The sequence below is a fragment of the Papio anubis genome, chromosome 12 (assembly GCF_008728515.1).
Source record: "Papio anubis isolate 15944 chromosome 12, Panubis1.0, whole genome shotgun sequence".
Lineage (NCBI taxonomy): Eukaryota > Metazoa > Chordata > Mammalia > Primates > Cercopithecidae > Papio > Papio anubis.
The window spans coordinates 122,055,479-122,074,688 of NC_044987.1; the positions used below are offsets into that span (position 1 = coordinate 122,055,479).

The 19,210-nt window shown below is 52.2% G+C and overlaps 1 protein-coding gene, 1 long non-coding RNA gene and 1 pseudogene across 8 annotated transcripts; 2 read left to right on the forward strand and 1 right to left on the reverse strand.

Moving 5' to 3' along the window:
• The first annotated feature begins 2,571 nt into the window (after positions 1-2,571).
• Positions 2,572-5,155, forward strand: LOC108582114. The gene is made up of 4 exons (XM_031653975.1): positions 2,572-2,812; positions 2,912-3,047; positions 3,483-3,632; positions 3,894-5,155. Exons 1-4 carry the CDS (start codon positions 2,572-2,574, stop codon positions 4,270-4,272), a joined length of 906 nt encoding a protein of 301 aa, XP_031509835.1. The 3' UTR covers positions 4,273-5,155.
• Positions 5,156-5,529: 374 nt separating this feature from the next.
• LOC116269791 lies at positions 5,530-9,353 on the forward strand (annotated as a pseudogene). Its single transcript, XR_004177608.1, has one exon. The product of XR_004177608.1 is annotated as an uncharacterized LOC116269791 (transcript).
• Positions 9,354-9,916: 563 nt separating this feature from the next.
• On the reverse strand, positions 9,917-18,638 carry LOC103877368. 6 transcript variants are annotated; one of them, XR_004177610.1, is made up of 4 exons: positions 18,374-18,638; positions 12,828-15,286; positions 12,215-12,385; positions 9,917-10,435 (listed from the first exon to the last, which is right to left on the reverse strand). It is a non-coding gene; the product is annotated as an uncharacterized LOC103877368 (long non-coding RNA). The 6 variants fall into 6 exon arrangements; XR_002516914.2 differs by having other exon boundaries at positions 12,554-15,286; XR_001894664.3 differs by having other exon boundaries at positions 12,215-15,286; positions 18,502-18,638.
• Between the last annotated feature and the right edge of the window lie 572 nt (positions 18,639-19,210).

The window sequence follows — 19,210 nt, forward strand, 5'->3', positions numbered from 1 at the left end:
GCCAGGGGCACCCAAGGGAGGAGGGACATTTGAGAGCTAGGCTCTCAGGACCTGGGTGTCTGTGGCTTCCTGGGGATGCAGGGATGGATGGAGTTGTGCCTGGCCAAAATCTCACCCTGCACTGTCACTCCAGCCCCTGCCCCTCCCCAGGGTGAGAGGCGGCCTTTGGCTTCCCACCTGCCCACAGGGCCTTGCCTGCCTGGGGCCCAGCAGGTGCTTCAGCTTAGCTCCATGAGCAATTTCCCTCCGCCTTCACCTGAACACACAGGTGCACCCTGACTCTGCTTCCACGCCCCCTCCTCCAGCAGCTTAGGGTCGAGGAACAGAATCAGTTTTCAATGCATTTGATGACCTCTGAGGAAGTCCCCTTAGAAGATTGTGGCAGCATCCTGGGATGGGAAGGGGATGTTCCAAATGAGGTGAACCTGGGGAGGTGGCCTGAGCCTCTCTGGGCCTCAGCCTCTCTTTTCTTGCCGGCAGCATGGAATGAGTATTTCATTTTCTCCTGGGCCACTGGGAGACTCTGCCACTGTGAAGGCAAAATGCCTGGCACCAAGTGGGGCTTCTGTGACCGTGGCTCTCGCCGTAGGCTCACAGCTGCGGCCGCTGCTTCCTGGGCCTCTGTCCCTCTGTGAAGGTCTCTGCTGCTCCCCCAGTCTTTCAGACAGCGTCTTCTGTCTGGGTCGGGGTCTGGCCACACTGTCCCTGAGCTCTTCTTCTAAGCACCCCAGCAGGGAGCAGAAGTGAACCCACAGAAACCCCCATCCACTCTGGACATTGAAGCTGCCCCTGGGAGCTGGCAGATCCAGAACTCTGTAAGGCCTGCCCTAGGCATGGAGCTGGCTGGTAGCTCGAGGGTATCAAGCCCTCCGGATCCCACCTACACAGGGGTTCCCTGGAAATGCCCATCCCTCCCACTCTGCACCCCAACCTGACCTCCTGAGGCAGTGGCTGCAGGGGCTCTGGGGGTTCGACCCCAGCAGTGAGATGGGCCATGGGGCTCAGGGGCCCTGGGTCGTGTGGGGCTCAGGCCTCAGGACAGACAGACACCCTGGCCCTGGCCTTGGCAACAGCGCCCCTCTTGTTCCCTGGGGCATTGCTCTGCTGCTCGTCTCCTGTTTGCAACCACCATTTATGTAGCACTGACTGTGTGCAGAGTCTGGGAAGGTGACACAGAGAAGAATAAGAAGAGGGAGCGGTCCTGCCCCAGGGGCGCAGAGCCGTCTGTGAGGGGCTGCAAAGCATGAGGAGGGGTCCGCGCCTGGTCCAGGTGCCTGTGCCTGTGCTCGGGGGATGTGCTGGACAGGGCACGTGGAACGGTGCCAGAGCTGACTTTTTTCTGGGAATGGGAAGAGTTTGTTATTTAGCTTGTTCCTTTCATCTATTTGCGTTGCAGAAGTAATCCTTAAATCCAACCCTTATCTAATCACTAGAAGAGTTACAGAGACAACCAAAGTGCTCTTTGATCCTTCCCCACATCCCAGTCATCTGGGAGCACCCAGGGAGTCACATGGGAAGGGCTGGGATCAGATCTGAGGGTCTAGCAGGGAGTGTCCAGGGCAGAGCCCTTGACAGGATGAGCAGTGTCGAGAGGAAGGGAAGAAGCTGACAGGGACAGGGCACAGCTGGGCCCTGAAGCCAGTTATTCCAGTGGGCTGTTTATGGGCTATTTCTGGGCCCCACCCTCCTTCAAGCCCCTCCCAGGCCCCCCCACCACTGTGGTGGGGCTCAAACCCATTTAAAGTGTTTCTCCCAGGATCCCCTCCACAGCCTGTTTCGGGCTCCGGATTCCTTCCCTTCCACCCTGTCCACCCCACATCCACTCCCCCCAGTCCCTGCCCCACTCCCTGTCCCCTGTCCTCCCACAGCCCCTGCCCCCACTCCTCCACGGCCCTGCCCCACTCCCCACGGCCCTGTCCCACTCCCCTGGCCATCTGTGTACATGGAGTGAGGCTGCTGTCTCCCCATAGAGATGTTGCTCCCAGGACTCACCCCTGTGGGAGCCAGGGCTCAGAGCTCTGGTTCAGAGACCAGGGCCCTTGTCACTTGCAGCGTGAACAGCAGGGTACTTTGCCCCTGAGTCCCACAGCAGGGGTGGGGACCTTGTCATGGTGGGCCCAGGTGACAACACAGGGCCAGCGATTCTTCACCCGGCAGCAAACACGGCGGCAGATGACAAACATTGCAGCCCTTGGCAAACAAAAAGCACGCAGCAAACAGTGTGGCCAGTACAGAGACCCTCCCCTCCCCGGGGACCAGGCAGGGCAAGGTCGTCCCCCGAGATGGCCTGCACCCACCGGGCCGCCTGTGTGACCAGCCACAGAACTCACTCAGCATTGGCACCCACAGCCGGGACAGGCAGGGTGCTGGGCCCGTGGTTTCCTGCATCTGCTGATACCACCCAAGGCTGCCAGGCCATAACATGAAGTCATCTGTGCCAGGAAATCCTGAGCCTCGCCCACACCTGGCCCTGGGCCGTCCCTGCATGCCAAGGGGTTGTGGGACCTCGCAGGCCTGCAGGCAGGGGGGTGGGCGCTGGGCTGGGGTCCGAGTGTGCCCCTGCTCTAGGGCATGGCTGGCAGGTGGGGACAGGGAAAAAGGAAGGAGCGGGATTCCTACCTGGCTGTGGCAGTCTTACCCCACGGAATCCAGGCTCCAACTGACCTCACCATTGTGCGGGTTAATTTTGATTCTCAAAACCTTCATCTAAAGACCTTTGCTTCCTGTAACACAGGCCTGGGTTTTCCCAAAAGTCGTGGGGACCTGGCCCGGCACGTGATGCTCAGTGCACGGACCTCACAGCCTGTTCTATGTGAGCCGGACAGGAAAGGCTCCACGGGCAAACTCACTCTCCGTGACAATCAGGAGGTTTCTTCTCCAGCCACGAGAAGGAGCTGGGGGAGCTCCTGAGGCCAGGAAGAGAACAGCCCTAATCCCATCCTTTCCCTCCTCAGCAGGGACCCCAGGGTCTGCTGTCCTGCCCCAACCCACACTTCAAAGAAGGAAGGACACCTGCCTGCCCCTGCTGCCTCACACCCCAAAGCATGGTGAGCCTGGGGGACCCTCAGCAGAATCCTTTTGTAATGAAGAAAAACAAACTATTGTAAAATAGCAGAAAACAAGCTAATGGCCAAACAAATCCAAGCCGGGGAAAACACCGGTGAAATACAATGACAGAATATGCTCTCCGCAAAACCCAGGAAACGTGAAAATTAAGAATACACCAAACCTCACAAAACAGGGGCAAAATACAATGATGACCGCATGTGTGAAAAACGGTCAATGGTAGAATTGAAAGAAATGCAAGGGAAACAAAAGATAAGGGGCCCTTTCCCAGCAAAGTGGCAACGCCACAGCAGCCTCGCAGTCAGCCTGGCGGGACAAGAATGCTGGGCAGTGCTGGTTTGCAGGGAGGGGTCGACTTTTCTGGAAGCAGCCCAGCAAAGTGCCCCAAGAGCCGTAAATTATTCCTGTGTTTGCAGCCGCAGCCCCGAATGCAGGTCTAGCCACAGAAGCGCTGGCGAGTGGAGGCTGAGAGTGGCGCTGGTTGAAGATTTCTCACAGGAAACACAAGGCACAGCCTCCACGTGGCTCGAGGCCGGGAGAACCCTCGACTCAAACCATTGCACGTGGTGAGGAGGACGTGGGTCAGCCGCCCTAGCTGCATGATGATGATGCTGTCAGGGAAAGCGTCGGTGCCTATGTGGGAAAATAGGGGAACGAGAAACAAACCCAAAGCGTGGTGGCTCTCGGCTCTGCTGCCCTGGAGGCCGTGGCTCATCTTTTCACCATGAGCATGGGTCGTTTTCATTTTTAAAAGTCTACTAATGTTTCTAAGGAGACCATACAGAACCAAAAATTCTGAATAACCCTGTCTTCCTGTCTTCCATAAGGCAGGCTTTTCATTTCTGTACCTTTCTGGAAGGGCTGGATACAGAGTCTGCGGGCCTGCGATGGAGGCGCCACCGTCTCACCAGGAGTCCACGGCCCTCAGTCTCTGTGCTCCCTGAACCTAAGGTGAGGAGCCCATGCCTTGTGGTTGACGAGGGCTGCTGGGGCACCTGCCCTCTCATCTGCATCCTGGAAGGCAGGAAGGAGCACAGAGGAAAACACAAGCCTGCTCTGGCCAGCTCAGTGTGCGCCTTCCAGAAACAGGTAAACATGAAATTACCCTGTGAAGCCGCCATTCTGTTCCTAGGTCTATCCCCAAAAGAAATCCAAGCAGAGACTCAAACACTTGCACAGCCGTTGCCACGGCCCGGATGTACTTAGTGCCTCTGTTCCCAGCAAAACTCTTGTTGAAACAGGACCCCTAGTGTGGCAGCGCAGGGAGATGGGGCCTGAGGGGAGGGAGACGTGCAGGTCGTGGGAGTGACTCCCTGGGGAGTGCCTGGTGCGGGGAGTGACTCTCCTCTTGTGATACGGGGTGAGTTCCCATGGGAATGGATTTGTTCCCATGAGCAGGGCTTGTTCTGAAGCCAACACATCCCTGGGCTTTATCTCTCTTCCCGTGTCTGCTTCCCCTTTGACCTCCGCCAGCAGAAGCAGAAGGGCCATGCCATTGAACTTCTCAGCTGACAGAACCGTGAGCTTTATGAATTACCCCATCTCAGAGATTGTTTTATGGCCACACAGAATGGACTCAGACCCCCATGCTCATAGCCGTGTAGTCACAATAGCCCAAAGGTGGAAACAGCCAGCAGGTGAGGGGATGTGGAACGGGGCAGACACACACATCGGGGTCTCACCGAGCCTGGAAAAGGAGTGTGCTCTGACACAAGCAGCAACACACCAACCTTCACAACCTCATGCCCAGTGAAGCCAGCCGGTCCCAATAGGACCAACGCGGTGACCCCACAGAGGGAAGGCCCCCAGAGGAGTCAGAGTCAAGAGAAGGACGACCGAATGGTGGTCAGCAGGGCCCGGGAAAGGGGCCGATGGGAGTGAGTGATTAGTCAGGACGGAGCTCCAGTTTCGCCCGATGAAAACGTGCTGGAGCTGCGTGGTGGTGACAGCGGCACAGCCGTGGGCATGTTCTCAATGCCACGGAATGTGCACTTCCCATGGCGACGATGGGAAACCTCATGTACCCGCATTTGACTACAGAGAGGAAGGAAGGAAGGGAAGGGGAAGGGAGGAAGGAGGTGGGGAGGAAGAAGGAAGGGAGAGAGAGAGGAGGGAGGGAGGAGAGAAGCAAGCAAGGAAGGAAGGAAGGAACAGAGGAGGGGAGGGAGGGAGCAGAGAGGGAGGGAGGGAAAAAGGAAGGAAGGAAGGAAGGAAGGAAGGAAGGAAGGAAGGAAGGAAGGAAGGAAAGAAGGACGGACCAGCCCGTCAGGCTGACTGACAGACAACCCCCAGTCCTCCAGTGCTGCCCACGGCAGGCATGAGGCGGTGGCTGACGGGGAGTGAGTCTGGAAGTGACCCTTGTCGGGGCAGCCTCCTTGGTCCTGTGACTCAGGACGGGGTGAAAGTCAGTGGTGGCCATTGGTGTCTCTGGCCGGGGTTCCTCGGAGGGGCCGGCGAGGGGACAGGGGATGGAGGGTGGAGGGCTCCTTCTCCGGACGGGAGCGATGGGCTAGGGAGCCATTCTGTGCCTGTCTTTGCTGCTGGCCTGAGGAGCTGGATGGCATGTTGGGAGCAGTGGGAGCTGCTGAGGAGTCTGGTCCCGGAGGGAAGAGGCTGAACGTGCATGTCTGGAGTCACCATGGAGGGCAGAGCTCGAGGGAGCAGCAGGGTGTCCCGGGGAGAAGACGCCAGGGCTGGAATTAGAGGAACATCAAGGCTGATACTTAGAGGCGTCCGATACTCGGGGCCTGCCTGATGCGCTGCTCTCAGGCGGGATTCGGGGGTGGGAGAGGGATCAGTGCCCAAAGGACCACCGGGCCTGTGGCCTGTATGCCCAGTCAGGTGACGACGCCATTCAGAAACTAGATCTCATGGGGCTGCCCGGCTGCTGAGTCTCAGGCCAGATCTGCAGTGAGTGCGGTGCCCCAGGCCTGGAACACTGGTGCTGCCATCGGGACCCAATGCTGGCGCACCCAGGGGCTCTGGGTCTGAAACAGAGGTCAGAGGTCACCGACATGTGGAGGAGGCCCCTGGAGTGTGGGAGACGGAAACTCCAGGTGTCAGGCTTGGCGGGAGGCTTTGCAGGACTGAGCAGGTGGGGAGGAAGGGCAGATCGTGGCTGCCGGAGGAGAGAGGGCACTGGGGGTGGCTCGGCCTGACGAGGCTGCTTGAAGGAGACACCCTTGGAAACTGACAGGGCTGTGGGCACTCCTGGGAGCAGGAGGAGGGTGGCCTGTCCTGGGCAGCCCAGGCTCTCTGGGCTGTGTGGCCCCAGCTCCCCGAGCCCAGAGGGAGGTGAGGGTAAGAAGGCCTGGACCAGGCAGGACGCAGCCCCCAGGGCCCCTGCTGGGAAGAGGTCAGAAGCTCCCATGGACTCAGAAGGCAACTGAGGACAGAGCTGCTCTCTGCATCTCCAGGGAGGACAAAGGAGGCCGTGGCAGCAAGGGGACAGGGCAGAGGGGAAGGCCGGCAGGTGGATGTTGGCAGCTGCAGATTCCCATCCAGTATCCTGGAGGAGGAAACCCAGGGTTGAGTCCTAGGAGACCCAGGCAGCCTGGCCAGCCTGGAGGCTGATGGTGGGCCCAGGAGATCTGGGAAGGACATCAGTGTCTCCACAAAGAACAGCAGGGTCTCAGACCCCAGCAGCCGCAGCCCCCATGGCGGGGGCCGCAGCCTTGAGAGCCACCACAGCAGCCCATTGGTCTGGGGGGTCAAAGGTGGAGGCTGTCAGAGGGGCAGTGCAGGGGCTGTTGGGGTGAAGTCCCCTGTAGCGGGACCACCGATCCTGCTGTGACTCTGCCCTCCTGGACCCCCTGCCCTCCTGGACCCCCTGCCCTCCTGGACCCCCTGCCTTCCTGGACCCCTGTCTGTGGCCCCTGCTCCTCTCCTTCCCTGACACACGACTGGGTCCCCGATCTGTAGCCGGGGTCTGAGCACCTGGGGCCCTGTGGGCCTCTCGGTGTCTGGGACAATCACAGGTTCCCGTGCCCACGCCCAGCCTCTGCTTCCAGAACACACTACAGGGTCCCAGCATCCTGATGACTCCACTGTCCCCGCGATGGTTTTCAGGGATGGAGAAGGCTCCCTGTCCTCCACAGGAACCCTGCAGCAGGGCTGACGGCCTGTGTACCCCACCACTCGCCCAGGGGCCCCAGACCCTCCCCCATCTCCACCGCTAACCCAGGCCCAGGCTGCCCACCCGGGGCCAGGCCGTGAGCTGCCGTCCCCAGATGGGGCCGCCCTTGGCTGGCCTAGCTCACTCCGTGTCACAGATATTCCCACAGAGACCCCAGCGAGACCTGCAGAACATTACAGCAAAATGAAGGAGAGCCAGAGGAAGAGGCAGATGTGCTGGCCTGTAAACAGTCTGATTTCCAATGTAAACCAGATTCAGGCCACGACATCAGGTAAACATCTGCATCACAGCCCCGGGGCCCCACCGCCCGGGAGGCCCCGGGGTCCACACGGCCGACTCTGGGACCCGTCACGGTGACCGCTGAGACGTTTCGCAATTAGGCAGAATTGATCCTTGCATTCCTTCCCTAAATCCCACATCTCTGCAATTTCACTTCTTCTCAAAAATGAAAACATTTGGCAATTAGCTGATCCAAGTGAAAAAGGTAGAGAATGTGCTCTCAACTGGAAAATGCCAATTAAGGAAGCAGCTCTGACTTCCCACCCGCCCTGGCTAAGCTGGGAGCTTATCTTCCCCGAGAGGAATCTGCTGGGATAAGGGGGCTTGGGAAACACCGAGGGCAGGGCTGCCTCCTCAGCTTCCTCTGAGAACGGATTAGCCATGGCCTTGCACCAGCGTGGCCTGGGTGCCGCACGGGGTGGCGGGGGGCGGCAGAGCTGGGCCTGGCTCTGGCGTTGGGATTTGGGGTGGTGGGACCCAGTGGGCCACCCTCTTGTGGGCAGCACTGAGGGCAGTGACATAGGCAGCGAGTGCTGGTGTCTGTCCCTCCAGCTGGCCGGGCTCCCCACTCAGCTTCTACAGTCCTGGACCTCAGGGCCCATTTGGGGTGCAAGGGGGCTCTTGGCCATTTTGCCTGCAGGGCCCTACCTTGGATCTTGGGAGCTTCTGTCCCTTGCCCTCCCTTGTCCAGGTCAGTGTCTCCCCCGTGGGAATCCTCTGTGGCCCCATCCTCTGGACAGTGTGGGTCGGGTCACTGGCTATTTCGTGATGGGTGTGTGGGCTCATCCCTCAGTGCTGAGAAGCCGAGAACACTATGGAACCGCTTTTCAGGCTCCGTGTCTGTCACCCCCTCTAGAGACTTGATTGCAGGGAACATGCTGGGCCGGCCTAGCTGCACCCCCTCTCTGCAGGTGGCTCGGGGGACCCAGACCTGCTGGCCCCTGTGGTGGTGCAACCCAGAGGCTGTGAATCAGTTTACACTGTTCAGTGGCTGAAGAAAAGTCATAGGACAAATTGTACTTGGTTGCGCAAAATACTGATATGAAATTCACATTTTGTACTGAAGGAAACGCCAGATGAATTGAACTCACGTTCAGTTTTTATTTCTCATTTCTTCCGCCTCAGTCTCTTCTCATGTGCACGACCTCACAGGGCTGTCACAAGGCCTGCTGGGCACATGCAGCTCATAGAAAAGTAATGGCTTCCTCCTCGCCCCCTCACCTCCCTCCTTCCCCTCTCCCCCTCACTTTGGAGCATGCAGGCTGATTGTGGAGACATCTCCCAGCCAGGATGTGTCAACAGGGAATGTGCTGGGGACAGCAGGAGTTCACAGCCACCCCCGCAGGCGCCTTCCTGGAGCACGTCCACAGGCCATATGCAGCTGCATCCCCCCACGACAGCAGGGACAAGTTCCTTCCAGAGGACCTGGGTGGCCCCCAGAGCTGCAGCATTTATGATCCAGTCCTTTGCAGAACCCAAGGGACAGACACATGAACCCTGACCCAGGTTCTTGTGCAGAAATGTTCTCTCTTCAGAATAGAAAGGTATGAGTCTCAGGGCTGGGTCTCTGCAAAGCAGCCATCGGCCTTTCAGGTGGAAACCATGGAGCCCTCAGAGGCTGCGTCTTCCAAGGAGCTGGGAGACGTGCATCTGCCTCTTTTTAAATGCAATGACTATTGCAGGGCATGGAATCAGAGACATGTATCTATGCGTACAAATGAGTCTGTAAACATGATCAAGGTGTGATTTTTGTATGACAATGCAGTTGGATCAGAAATAAGGGAGTGCTGGCCGGGCGCGGCGGCTCACGCCTGTAATCCCGGCACTTTGCGTGGTTGAGGCAGGCAGATCACTTGAGGTCAGGAGTTCGAGACCAGCCTGGGCAACATGATGAAACCCCATCTCTACTGAAAACACAAAAATTAGCTGGGCGTGGTGGTGGGTGCCTGTAGTTCCAGCTGCTTGGGAGGCTGACATGGGAGGATCACTTGAGCCCAGGAGGCAGAGGCTGCAGTGAGCAGAGATGGCACCACTGAACTCCAGCCTGGGCAACAGAGCGAGACTCCATCTCAAAAAAACAAATAAATAAAAAAGAAAGAAAAGAAGAAATAGTGGAGTTGCTGTGGTCACTCTGGGAAAAGAGGAGGGACCCCCCCCCCAAAGGTGGTTTCTCCATCAACCCTGATGATGCCCCACACACCAGGAAGAGATGAAAGGGTCTGGTGCTTACCTAGCTCGGCATCCACGGGGTGCAGGTGGCTTCAGGAAGGGAGCTGGCGTGGGGCTGTTATTATGCCTCGGGGATGGGGTGATGGCCTCACATGGGCAGGAGGCTGCAGGGCTTGAGCCTTTCACTGGCACCAAAGGCACCTGCCCTGCTGTGGAGCACACGGGAAGAGGGATGGGTGAGGCATCAAAGCAGTGAGCCGTCAAACATCATAAAAACAGAGTCAAGCTCTTTATTGCAGGAAGCAATTTATTTGTGGCTTTCTGTGCAGAGAGCAGGGGGGATTTGAGGTGGGCTTTGTAGAGTGAGGGATTCACCAGATTGACAGCGTGGGCTGGATCATCCCTGTGCAAAGCGCAGCCATTTCCACGTTGCCCCTGAGAGAATGTTTTCCTGGGATCTCCAGTGTTGAGATTTAAAAATTATCATGTTCATAGTTTGATGATAAAACAGTAATTTTTAGGAAGGCAGAGGACCTGCCTGCTTTTCCTGATAAGACCTCCTTCCATTGCCCTAGGTCAGGCATGGATTATTAATTCTCAGGGTTGTGGGGGACCGGCAGCCACAGATGTGGAGCCCTGGGGAACAGGCGACAGCCTCCTCTGCCTACGGCGCTTTGTCCTGCAGTGACTTGATACCCGCAAGAACGGACGCTAATTCTCAATGTCGGCATGAAATCCCGGCTGACACCTGCTGCCCAGGAGACGTCTCCACAATCAGCCCGCCTGCTGGAGAGGGGAAGGAGGGAAGTGAGGGTGCAAGGAGGGAAGTGAGGGTGCTCCCTTCTCTATGAGCTGCGTGTGCCCAGCACGCCTCATGACAACCCTGTGAGGTGAGAGGAGACTGAGGCGCGAGAAATGAGAAGCTTGCCCAAGTCACGCGGCTGAAGCACAGAGCCAGGGTCTGGCGCCCTGAGAGGTCCTGGGTGCATTGGATGCTGTGCACGTACATCAGCAGAGAGGCAGGATGTTGTCATCTCCCTTTGGAGCCAGTAACATTTTCTGCTGCCAGCAAGGAAAGAACATTGGATCACGCGCCTCCACGCAGGCAGGGGCCTTCGGTTGCGCTGATCCCGAGCCCAGCTCTCTCGTGGTCTGTGCTGACGCCAGGGCCTCTTGTTGGAAGGCCTCATGTTCCACGTTTCCCCTCCACAGGGAGGATGCTGAACTCTCTACCTGTAATTCTGGCCTCAGAGCAGCTGTTTTCTGCCTGGTTTCTCAACCCCAGCCATGCACAGTGGAGGTGTCAGCAAACCCCTGGAGAGAAAGTCCGGTGGACACAGGGTCCCTTTCTCTGAGGTTCCCTTTCCCTGGGATCACAGTAGCTGTGTCAGGGTCTCCAGGAGGTGCATAGAGTGAGAAGGAGATTTATTACAAGGTGAGGACTCATGGGGTAATGGAGGCAGTGAGTCCAGCATCTGCAGTGTGGGTAGTGTGGGCAGTGTGGGCAGTGTGGGTAGTGTGGGTAGTGTGGGCAGTGTGGGCAGTGTGGGTAGCGTGGGCAGCGTGGGTAGCGTGGGTAGCGTGGGCAGTGTGGGCAGTGTGGGCAGTGTGGGTAGCGTGGGCAGCGTGGGTAGCGTGGGCAGTGTGGGCAGTGTGGGCAGTGTGGGTTGGCCGGCTGCAGACCCAGGGGAGCCCGTGGAGCAGATGAAGCCCCAAGGCCGTCTGCTGGAGAGTCTCTCTTGCTTGGGAAGATTGGCTTTCCGTTGTATTCAAGACTTTAACTGCTCGGAGGAGGCCACCCACATTACAGAAGGCAACATGCTTCACCCTAAGTTCATCCATTTAAAAGTTAACCTCAGGGCCGGGCGCGGTGGCTCACGCCTATAATCCCAACACTTTGGGAGGTCGAGGCAGGCGGGTCACCTGAGGTCAGGAGTTTGAGACCAGCCTGGCCAACATGGGGAAACCCCGTCTCTACTAAAAATACAAAAAATTAGCCGGGTGCGGTGGCACATGCCTGTAACACCAGCTACTTGGGAGGCTGAGGCACAAGAATCACTTGAACCCAGGAGGTAGAGGTGGAGGCTGCAGGGAGCCGAGATCACACCACTGCACTCCAGCCTGGGCAACACAGCCAGACTCCATGTCAAAAAAAAAGAGTTAATCTCATCTAAAAACACTTTCCAAATTGACACATAAAATTAATCATCACAAGAAAGCTGACATTCATTTTTTGATATTCAAAATAGAATCTTGCAACAAGACAGTGAGCTGGAAAGCCAGGCTTGTCTAGAGAGGCAGACAGAGAGAAAGACAGAAGCAGAGAGAAAGAGAGAGAGAGGACTTGCTCAATGCCTTCATCCCATCCAGAAGCAAACCTGGGAGCCTTCGCCCATGGCTGCTGTGAGCATTCATGGACAAGTTTTTGTACGGCCAAAAGGTTTCATTTCTCTTGCTAAACACCTAGGCGTAGAATTGGTCATTTAAGAAACCACTAAACTGTTTTTCAAAGTGGTTGCATGGTTTAAAATCCCCCCCTCATATTGTGTATTTTGTTCTGCTGACCTGTTTTTCTCTTGACACCAATCCCCTTCTGTCCTCATGACTGTGGTTTTACGGCGAGTCTTGAAATCACACGTCTTTAGTCTTCCAACATTTTTCTCTTTTTCAAGATTCTTTTGGTTATTCTAGGTCCTCTGCATTTCCTTATATTTTTTATACTCAACATGGTAATTTCTGTTAAGAGAAAAAAGTACTGAGATTCTGATTGCAATTGTACTGAATTCATCAACCCATGTGGGAAGATGTGGCATCCCGTCAATCAAGAGTTTGGCCCTTGAATGTGGTGTGGCCTCCATTTATTTCATTCACCTTGACTTTCTCCCAGCCGTGCCCTTAGCATACCTTGTACATCTTTTGTGAGATTTATTCGTAAGGATTCATGTTTTCTCTGTAATTTTAAATGACATTTGAGTTCAATTTCTGCTGTAATACAGAAATGCAATTGATTTTTAGTGGCCTCATGGAGATAAAATTCACGTATCACACACTTCACCCTCTCAAAGTACGCAATTCGGTGGTTTTTAGTATATTCACAGAGTTGTCCAGCCATCACCATGTTCTAACCATCATCACAATGTAATTCTAGAACATTTTTATCACCCCAAAGAAGCCGTACCCATTGCAGTCACTCCCTACTCCTCCCGCTGAGCTCCTCCGCCGGCCTTAGCCACCACTGATCTCTCCTCGCTCTGCGGCTTTGCCTCTGCTGAATACAAATCGAGTTCTGCTGTGTTCATCCTTCTGTGTCTGGCCTCTTTCTCTCAGGGCAAGGTTTCAAGGTTCATGCATGTCATGGTGACCAGAACTTAATTTCTTTTTGTAGCTGAGAAATACCCCATTGTGTGGCTAGTCTGTATTTTGTGAATCCATTTATTCGTGCTGGGACACACGGGCTGCCCTACCATGTGGCTGTTAGAACAATACCATTGTGGACATTTGTGTACACGTTTTTGGGTGGACACGTTTTCATTTTTCTTGGGTGGAGTAGAATTGCTAAATCATAGGATAAATTTATGTTTAACATTTTGAGGAACTGCCAAACTATTCTCCAAGGCGATTAAATCATGTTGTGTTCCCGCCAACAACATAGGAGTGTTCGAACTCATCCACGTCCTCACTAACACGGATCATCGGCCTCACTGACGTTGTTCCAGAGACAGTATGGAACGATGCCTCACTGTGAGTTTGTTTCGTGCTTCCCTGATGAGTAGTGACATCCCACACCCTTTCCTGCGCTATTTGCCTTTTGTATCTCTTCTTTGGAGACACGTCTATCATTTTTAAAACGGGGTTAATTATCCCTTTATTACTGACTACTGATTTTGTATGCTGATCTTTCAGCCTACCATTTTGCTTAAGTCACTTATTAGTTCTAGTAGCTTTCTGGAAGATTCTGTTAGATTTTCTACAGGGATGGCCATGGCCCTGTGTTACTTCTTCCCCTGCAATCTATGTGTGTGTGTGTGTGTGTGTGTGTGTGTGTGTGTGTGTGTGTTTTCCTTTCCGTGCCTCACTGCACCAACCAAATAGAGACACTTTGAGTAGGCACTACTGCTGGTTCCTTCTCTTGGGGGAAAGCAGGCAATCTTCTGCCCCTTTATCAGACTGGGAACGTTCCCTTGTGCTCTCCTTTGGCTTGAGTTTTTATGATAAATGCATAATGGATATCAGATTTTTTTCTGTATCTATTGAGATGATCATATGGCTTTTCTTTTTAAGCTTGTGAATGTGGAGAAATGCACCGATTTTTCAAATATTCAGTTGATCTTGCGTTCCTGGGATAAACTCCACGTTGTCATAATATATTATCATTTTACACACTACTGTATCCAGTTTGCTGAATGTTTGCCTCTGTGTTCCTGGGGGGCATTGGCCTGTAGTTCTCTTGCCGTATCTTTGTTTGGTTTTGGTATCAGGATAAGCCTCCTAGAATGTGTTAGGAAATGTTCTGTGGTCTTTGGTTTCCTGGAAAAGATTGTACAGAGTCAGGATTCTCTATCTGTTGACTGCTGGTTGAAATTTACCAGTGAAACAATTTGACCTGTCATTTCCTTTGTCGGAAGTTTTTTAACTACAAGTTTAATTTTCTTAACAAATACAGGGCTATTTGGTTTATCTATTTTTTTAGTGACTTTAATAATTCGTGTCTTTCAAAAAATGTATCCATCACATCTAAGTTGTCAGATTTATTGACCTGAATGTTCTGAATAGTCCCCTTTATCCTTTTACATATCTATAGAATTTCTTTCATTCCTAATTTTGCTAATTTGTGCCGTGTCTTTCTTTAGTGATTAGACGGGGTAAAGATTAATCAATTTTATGGATTTTCTGAAATCATGTGTGCAGAGCAGCCACGGGACAGCACGGCCTCTGCACGCGGTGGGGTACTCAGCAGCTGGGCAGGCAGCTGCCACCTGGACAGGGTGAAACCCACCGCCTGAGTTCTGGAGTAATTGTCCCAAGGAGGGCCTTTCCACTTTTGGTTGTCCTGGAAAAAGGCTGCTCCTCGGCTAGGGAGTGAGGTCCCAGGCAAAGACCTCAGTGGGAGCGAGGAGACATGATCTTCCTAAATCTCAGCCCCGAGGCACCAGCCTGGATCCCTCAGTGTGCTGTCCAGAGCTCGTCAGGCACTGATGAGGACTGAGAGGAGGGCAGCGGAGGGCACCCACGTACGACACGACACACACACACACATGCACACATTCTCCTTCTGAGACATTTGCATTCAGGAAACTTGCAGGCACTTCTTTGTTTGTGCAACTAAAAGCTCCAGAGTCCCCCAAAGTGAAAACAACAGACAACTCCCGAAGTAAACTTCAACCACCACCTCTTCCGAGACAGAAAACGCTCAGGACTAGGAGGACAGGGTTCCCAGATTTGTCTTCCCCAAGTAGGTTCCAAAAACACCAAGGCACTGAGTTTCAGCCAGGGCACCCCTCGCACCTGGCCTGGTCCCCGGGGAGCAGGATGCACTGTCCCTCGGATCTGTCTTCCTGGTGGCCTCCGCGGCCTCTGCAATGGAGCTTGTCCTGGGACAACAAGGTCTTAATTTGGCAGCTCCTCAAAGGACCAGCCCTGGGAAGGGAACATGGTCATGAAAATAATAAGAAAGAAAAAGGACTACTGCAAAATAGGAAACCTAATTTAAGACCGCGGGACTTTGGAATCCTGATACAACAGGTTATCAGAAGAACAAATACATTAAATTTACCAATTAAAAGACACAAGAGTGTGGATGGAATCCAACAGTGTTACCTGCGAGAGACACAGAATAGTTGACAATAACAGGAAGGGAAAACACAAGCCAATTGTACGTGGATTTAAAGGCGGCTACAAATTGATTAACACATTAAGCCACAGTGCAGTTTTCCGATAGTCAAATGATCACCATACAGAAATATGTCTTCCAACCACAGGGCAAAAAAAAATTAGAAATTAAATCACAAAAGGGATAGTGCAAATATTGTGTGTTTGGAAACCAAAGAGCCTATTACCATAAATGTTGGGTTACAGACATAATCATAATTATTAAAAAGTAGTGTTAATAAAAACAGTGCACATTGAAGGACCAGGGCAGAGTAAAGCAGTTGTTACTGGGAGGTGTATAGCACTCAATACGTTTCTCACAAATTATGAAATTGGAGGTCTGTGCAGATGTTTTCCCTGTTTCCAACGGCGTGGTTTTTGTCATTAATTCTTGAGTTCCTTTTCCATGCTGGGGGCGATCTTTCATTAGTGATATGATTTGCAAATGCATCCTCCTGAGCTTCAGCTTATCTTCTGATTTCTTGTTAGTGTCTTTTAAAGCACACATTTGAAAAAAGAATTTGATGAAGTTCACCCTATCAATGTTTTATTGTATGATCTTCTTTTTGACGTCATGGCTAAGGAATCGCACCTGGCCCACAGTTTCCTTGACTTTCCCCCATGCTTTCTACAAGTGTTAGTTTCCGGTTTTCATTTAGCCCTCTTTGTGTTCATTCTTGTGGTGGATATGAGGTAGGGTTCCAAACGTATTCTTTCTCATGCAGCTATCCAGATGTCCCAGCACTATTTCCCAGCACTATTTGTGGGCAAGACTATCTGTCCCCCCATTGACTTCTGTTTCTGCCTTTATCAAAAATCAATTGACAATCTACATAAAAGGGGTTTTTTTTTTTCCCTGGACTTTTGATCCTGTTTCATTGATCTGTGTGTCTATAATGAAGCCAGCATGAGATGGTCTTGGTTACTAAATTTTGTTCTTTTAAAAAGTTGTTTTATCCATACCGGGATTTTTAAGTTATTTTTGTCTTAAGTTTTTAGTTCTTTTTTCTGTTCTGGATACAATCTTTTATCAGCTATATGATTTGTCAATATTTTCTCCTAATCTGTGGCTTATCTTTCATTTTCCTGTGTAAATATTAGGATCAATTTGTCAAAATTTGCACAGATGCCTGCTGGATTTTGACAGAGATTATACTGGATTTACAAATTGCTGTGTTAACATGATTGTACCTCTGGCCCGCAAACAGGGACATTCTCCCCAGTTGCTGATGTTTTCTTTACTTCCTCTCAGCAGGATTTGGGGGTTTTAGCATTTAACTCTTATACTTCTTTGGTTACATATATGCTTCTGTATTTTATTATATTATTAATTAAAATTTTCTTAATTTCATTTTCAGATTGTCTATTACTAATGTATAGAAATTCAATGGATTTTTGTGTGTCAATACTGTACTCTGCACCTTTGCTGGATTTTTTTATTAGTTCTAACAGGAGTGTTTGTGTTTATTCTGCTTACGGCTCTTCAAAATTCTCAAATCTGTGATTTTTTTTTTTTTTTTTTGTCTTTGACTAACTTTGGGAGACTCTCAGCCATCATCTCTCCAAACAGTTTTTCTTCCACGATCTCTCTTAGGATCATAAGTGGACATTCACAAGAGTGCGTTGAAGTGTTTTAAAGGTCTTGGATGCTTGATTTAGTTCTCACTCTTTCTCTTTTTTCTCTTTGTGTTCGTTGTGGATGATTTCTACTCACTTGTCTCCCAGTTTACGGATTCTTTCCTTAGTTCTGTCCAGTGTGTTAATTAGCCTGTCACAAGAATGTTGATATTGTTGGGGGGGGGATGGAGAGGCTATTTCCATTTGACTTTTGTTATTTTTGAGACAGGACCATGCTCTGTTGCCCAGGCTGGAGTGCAGTGTGGTTCTGTGAACTGTGGCACAGTTCACTGCAGCCTCTAACTCCTGGGCTCAAGAGATCCTCCTGCCTCAGCCTCCAAAGTAGCTGGGACTATAATTGCAGCACTTTGGGAGGCTGAAGTGAGTGGATTACCTGAGGTCAGGAGTTCAAGACCAGCCTGACCAACATGGTGAAACCCTGTCTCTACTAAAAATACAAAACGTAGCTGGGCATGGTGGCACACACCTGTAATCCCAGCTACCGGGGAGGCTGAGGCAGGAGAATCACTCAAACACGGGAGGCGGAGGTTGCAGTGAGCCAAGATCATACCATTGCACTCCAGCCTGGGTGACAATGCAGGATTCCATCTCAAAAATAAATAAATAAAAATAAAAATAGTTTTCTAGTTTTTTTTGGTTTTCATTTATCTGTTGAAATTCCTCACCTGTTAATGCATGTTGCCTAAACATACTCATTACAGTTATTTTTATTTATTTATCTATTTTTGAGACGGAGTCTAGCTCTGTCACCCAGGCTGGAGTACAGTGGTGTAATCTCAGCTCACTGCAAGCTCTGCTTCCTGGGTTCAAGTGATTCTCTTGCTTCAGCCTCCCAAGTAGCTGGGACCACAGGCATCTGCCACCATGCCCAGCAAATGTTTGTATTTTTAGTAGAGATGGGGTTTCACCATGTTGGCCAGGCTGGTCTCGAACTCCTGACCTCGTGGTCCGCCTACCTCGGCCTCCCAGAGTGCTGGGATTGCAGACATGAGCCCCCATGCCCAGCCTGTCAGTTATTTTAAAGTCCCTGTACAACAGTGTCAACATTGGAGTCATCTCTAAGTTGGATTCCATTAATTGTTTTATCACATGGCCATGGTTCATTTTACCTTCCTTTCTTGCTATCTCATAAATTTTAATTGGATTTCAGATACTGTGTCCAGAGAATAATAGAGACAGAGGCAGGTAGCTTTTATGCCCCAGATGGGTTTGGCTCACCTTCTTCCAGGTATCAGTGTGGGATCTGTGCCAGCCTGGACCATGGGTGGGCCGGATCAGGGTGAGGTATGGCCGCCATTACCTCAGGGCGTCAGAGAAGTGAGGCCTCCTGGGCAAGCTCACCTTACCTGGTGCTGCAGCCCGGGACTGGGGACCAGGGAAGGTTTTCTCTTCTCTCCTCTCCTCTCCTCTCCTCTCCTCTCCTCTCCTCTCTTCTCCTCTCCTCTCCTCTCATTTCCTTTCCTTTCCTTTTTGAGACAGAGTCTCGCTCTGTCACCCAGGCTGGAGTGCAGTGGCGTGATCTCAGCTCACTGCAAGCTCCGCCTCCCAGGTTCATGCCATCGTCCTCCCTCAGCCTCCCAAGTAGCTGGGACTACAGGCGCCCGCCAACACACCCAGCTAATTTTTTTGTATTTTATTAGAGACAGGGTTTCACCATGTTGGCCAGGATGGTCTCAAACTCCTGAGCTCGTGATGCCCCCGCCTCCGTCTCCCAAAGTGCTGGGATTACAGCTGTGAGCCTCCACGCCCGGCCCCAGGGAGGGTTTTCTCAGTGCCCCTACACCTCCGTTGCAGCAGGCCCTTCATGCCTGAACCACAGAGGTGGTTTTCTCCATGTTCTTGCCCCTTCATTCATTTTGCACAACCGATATTTATTGAGCAACTACTATGTGCCAGGCACTGAGTTCAAGTATGGTTTATTCCAGCAAGGCAGGAAGATAGCAGCTAGTCTATTTATGTAATTCTGGAATTTCACAAATGATGAAACCTATGACTACTCAAGTATTAGCTCCAAAAGCTGGTAAAATTCAACAAAGTTCAAAAACTTACAGTTCA